Here is a 4467-nt window from a genome sequence, read left to right as displayed (position 1 = left end):
CCCTCCCGCGCGGGGAGCGCCCGGCGCCTCTGGGCACGCCCCTGTGCACCCCGCCCCTCTGGGCCGTTTTCTCCTCGGTGCGGAGTGACTCGGTCTGGAGAGGGGGCGCCCTGCCCGCAGGCCGGGGACGTCCAGAGCAAGACTTGCCCCAGTTTCTCCTTCTCAGTCCTGTTAAGTCGCTGAGGGCAGGGAGGACCGGGTCTGGGGGGCGCCCCGGGGAGCCGGAGCCGACAGCCCTGAGGCGGGTCAATGCACTGCGGGGCTTTTGAAGAGCCGAGGAAGCACACTTTGTGGGGGCCAGTCGCAGGGCCAGGTGTTGGGCGCCCACCGTGACCCCAGAGATGCAACAGTGCCCCCCAAGCCCCCGCCTGCCTCCTGGAGGCTTACAGTTACCGTAAAGTGGGGGATCCCTTCAGGCCGCCCTGCTTTGCAGATGGGGAAACTGAGTTCCCATGGCAGCACCCCAGCACCCAGCCACACATGCCGCTCTGGCAGCTGGACACAAGGTCTGGCTTGGGGCCAGGAGCCCTTGCTCCTCGCCAGGGCAGAGTGGACGGAGGGCCCCACCCGCCCGGCTGGCCCTGGGCAGCCCCGGCCAGCACACGGTCGGTCGGCGAGTCTGAGGCGGACCCTCGGCCCCGCCCGCCCCACGCCCCGCTTCCTTAGGCGGAGGACTGACCCATCATGCAGGGGATCAAAGTCGGGCCGCGAGCTCAGAACTTCACCGGCGCAGGCAAGTCTGGCTGCTACAGGGAGCCCCGAGTGACCTGGCCGCAGGAGAAGGAAAACTAAGCGTGCCCCCGCGCGGTCAGACGCCGTTCAGTGGCCACTGGGCACTCAGCGTGTGTCCGGGAAACAGATGATGAAAACGTACTCAGAGGAGTAATAAAGAAAAAGGTCTGAAAATCACGACCAACAGGGTGGGACGGCCGAAAGCCACAGGCGCCGCCTGGACCCAGCCACGGCCCGACCCGCCCTTCCTCCTGGAGGCCGGGGCCCAGCATGGGCCCCTGCCCCCTCCCGCAGACGGCCAGGCCTCGCCCACCCTCCTCTTCCTAGAAGGCGCCCCGAGGGGCGGGCCTCCGCCACCTCCCCAAGCCACCTGCGGAGGGCCCCATGCCTGCCCACTCTGCCCGGACGCCCCGCTGGGCCCCTGGCAGCAGGGCTGGCCAAGCCGGGAGAGGCCTTGACCTGCCGCCCCCCGCCAAGCCCGTCCCCACATCTCATCCCTCCGAGGGAGCTCGGCTGGCACAGGCCAGGGGACCGCTGGGCGCTGCTCAGCAGTGGACACTTTGCGAGGGCGCCCCTTCTGCAGACACCCTCGGACGGTGGACAGGCTGGCTGCCCCAGGAAAGTCTCCGCTTCTTGAACGAAGCAGGAAGCAACCCAGGCAGATCCTGGGGTTTAAATGGGGGCTGCCGGGCTGGGAGCCCAGGTTTGGGGGGCCCAAAACACGTAGAACTGGGATCTCCCTTTAGGAAAAGTCATGAAAGAACATGCTAGTTTGCTTATGCTACAAGACACTCAAGTGTGTGCTCAGGGTCCAGCCTCCCCCCGACTTGGGAGGGAGCGTGAGGTGCTGGGCTCACCCCGTCACCTCTGCGCACTTCCGGCCCAGGCCCGGGCGGGCGGGCAGAAGCGGCTCCGGAGGCACCAGGTCCAGATACCTGCCCCGCCCGCCCTGCCCTTGTCCCCCGCCCCAGGACACCCGCTCTGGGGGCTCCCGCACCCCCAGGCAGTGCCATCACTCTGGGCACAGGCGTGGACCCTGAGCTCACCTTGCCAGGCAGCCGCGCCCTCCTGCCCCGCCTGGAGCTGCGGCTGGCAGTGGGCAGCCTGGCCTCCCGGTAGCTGTGCCCGCGGCCAGAGCGCAGGTGAGACGCAGCTTCAGGGGGACAGCCCCGGGCCAGCCGCGGCGGCACTGACCACACCGGGAGGCAGCGCTGCCCTGGCCACCGGCATGCCCAGCCCGCCAGCAGTGTGAGGGCCCCTGTCCTCGCTGTGACCCCTGACCACGTCGTGTCCCGAGCGCTGAAAACCGCCGCACGCACTTTGGCCCGAGAAAAAAAAACACAGAGGGGGCGGGAGCGGCGCCCTCGGCCTGGCCTGGTGCTGGGGGGGCTCCCCAGAGGGCCACCTCCCAGGGACCCCCAGATTCACGAATGCCGAGGTCCGGGCCGGTTGTGAGCGCAGGGCTCCCATGTGAGGGACCTGCGGGACGCAGCTCCATCCCCAGAGCCCAGGGGGACACCCCGAGGCTCGGGCAGCAGGGGACCGCGCCACCTCCACGCGCTGCCCGGGCATCCCGGCCGGCCCCCAGCTTCGTCCTAAACCCCCCATTTTCCCCAAGAGAAGCCGGAGGCCAGGCCTGGGGTGCGGGTCAACAGAGCTGCATGGGCAGGGGACCCCCTGGGTGAAATGGGGGCAGCAGAGCGGTGCCTCTGCCGTGGGCCGCGGGGAGACCATCCCTCCAGGGGCAGCGCCAAAAGGGGGTGCGGGCCGGGGGTGCCGGCCGTCCCCTCAGGAGCGGACGCCAGCTTCAGGTGCCGGGGGCACGCGGGGCACGCGGGCATCCGCAGAAACGCCTCCCCGAGGTGTGGCCGAGCCCCCAGAAGCCCCGGCCCATGCACCTGCTGGAGAGGGGAGAGGCTGCGCTGAGGCCGCCGGGGAGGTCGCCCCGTTGAGTTCTGGCCTTGGGGGGCACCGGAGACATGGGGCCGGGCAGCACCACGGGGCCGAGGCCGGACCCGTGCCCACAGCCCTGGCACGTGCCACTGCAGGTGACGTCAGGGCCAGGAGGGGACGCGCTGGCCCGCCAGACAGGCCCTCCTGGGCAGGGGCCACGGGCCCGCTGCTGTGCAGCGGCGGCGCTCAGTCCTGGGGCCCTGGGACGACGCCTCGCTGGTCGCCTGCTGGACCAGAACCACACCCAGCCCCGGCCTCTCCAGGCCCGCCCCCTCCGGGCCGATGTTCCGGGTCCCCGCTGGGGCTGCACCCACGGGGCCCACTCTCCTGGCACTGCCACTCCCAGGGCAATGGGGGCTGGAGCAGGCTGGTGGCAGGTGGGGGCAGGGCCAAACTGCCCTGGTCGGGGAAGGGGGAGAGGTGGTGACCGCCCTCCGCACCACCGCCCTGGGGTGGGACCCGGCCAATGCCAGGCTCCGCGCCCGTGCCCCAGAGCCCGCACTGTGTCCAGGGGCGTCCACTGGGGCGCAGCACGGGCACTGAGCCTCTCTCGGCTACTCTGAGCTGGCCCCCGGAGGCTCCTGTGCGGGACCCCACTCTGGCCGTGACCCCACTTCCGCCGGAGACAGACGTCCAAGGTTCCCTCCGGTCTGGCACCCGCAGAGGCTGCATCTGCGCCCTGGGGGCTCCCCGCGTGCCACCCCGCCACCTGCTGGCGGGAGCTGGAGCAGCACTCAGCGCGCGAGCCACAGGAACCCCGTCCCAGCGCCCAGGGCGCCGGAGCCTGACGTCCTGCCCCACAGGCCGAAAGCGTTTGGTGACCCCGACCCCCACGGGACCCTTCTCCTACGGTGAGGACTGCCTCCCCGAGACCCAAGTCCTAACCGCGGTACCGGGGTGGGGCCTGTTTGGGATGTGGGGTCTGTGCAGATGCCCTCAGGTTAAAAGGAGGGCTCCGGAGGGCCCCCCGCGGCGCGTGTCCTGGTGAGTGGACACACGGGGAGAGGGCACACGTGAGGACAGACACGCAGGGCCCAGGGCCCGCCCTCCCGCCAGGTGAAGGTACCCTCGGGACTTCCTTAGCTCCAACCCCACGGCCACCTCCCTAGTTTCATCCAATGTATGAACCCCGCCCTGCAGGCCGGCTGCAGACAGCCCCTGCCTCTCCAAGGTTCTTCACCCCCTCTCCCGGGCATTGAGCCCCAAGAACAACACCCCATCCTTGCCCTGCCCAGAGGTCTTCCAGGCCACACCCCACTGCACCCCAGCTTCCAGACACGTCTTTCCCATCCTCCCCAGGCCCTGGGGTACCCCTGCACCGTGTCTTGGCTGCAGGCCCTGTGGGGCCGATTCTCAGGCTTGACTTGCGTTATCTTGGGGGGGGGGGTAAGGGGCAGCTAAAAGAGGCCAGAGCTTGCTCCTGGGCCCTGGGCCCCCAACACCCAGCCAGGCAGCATCCCTCTAGGCACATCGTCCCCAACCGTGGGGGACCCCGCTCCAGTCCTGCGATGCGGGACCCGAGGCGCCAGCTCCCCGCACCTCGGGGTGCATGCAGGAGAGCCTTGAGCTGGGGCCACATGCCGGCCCCAGCCGGGCCGCCGCAGGTTCTGCCGCCAGCGTCCCGGCTCAGGGCCACACCGGGTCGGTAACGGTCCCTTCCCACCACTGCTTCTCGGCGCTGTCCAGGAAGCTCCCGGCTCGCCACTTGGGGCGGGAGGGGGGCCTGACCCCGCCCGCGCCGGTCTCTGTGCGCCCGGAGTCCGCAGAGCGCGGGCCGGCGGC

The 4467-nt window shown here is 70.5% G+C and overlaps 1 protein-coding gene across 1 annotated transcript in view; it reads left to right on the top strand.

Moving 5' to 3' along the window:
• Window positions 1–3151: 3151 nt before the first annotated feature.
• Window positions 3152–4467, top strand: part of TPRG1L (tumor protein p63 regulated 1-like) — a 4223-nt gene continuing 2907 nt past the window's right edge. The window contains exon 1 of the mRNA XM_012734523.1: window positions 3152–3536. Within this exon, the coding sequence (XP_012589977.1) occupies window positions 3152–3536 (385 nt within the window). The remainder of the gene's footprint in view (window positions 3537–4467) is intronic.

The sequence above is a fragment of the Condylura cristata genome, unplaced genomic scaffold (genome assembly GCF_000260355.1).
Source record: "Condylura cristata isolate star-nosed mole 26May11 unplaced genomic scaffold, ConCri1.0 scaffold00058, whole genome shotgun sequence".
Classification (NCBI taxonomy): Eukaryota; Metazoa; Chordata; class Mammalia; order Eulipotyphla; family Talpidae; genus Condylura; species Condylura cristata.
This window is presented reverse-complemented; position numbering and strand designations above follow the sequence as displayed.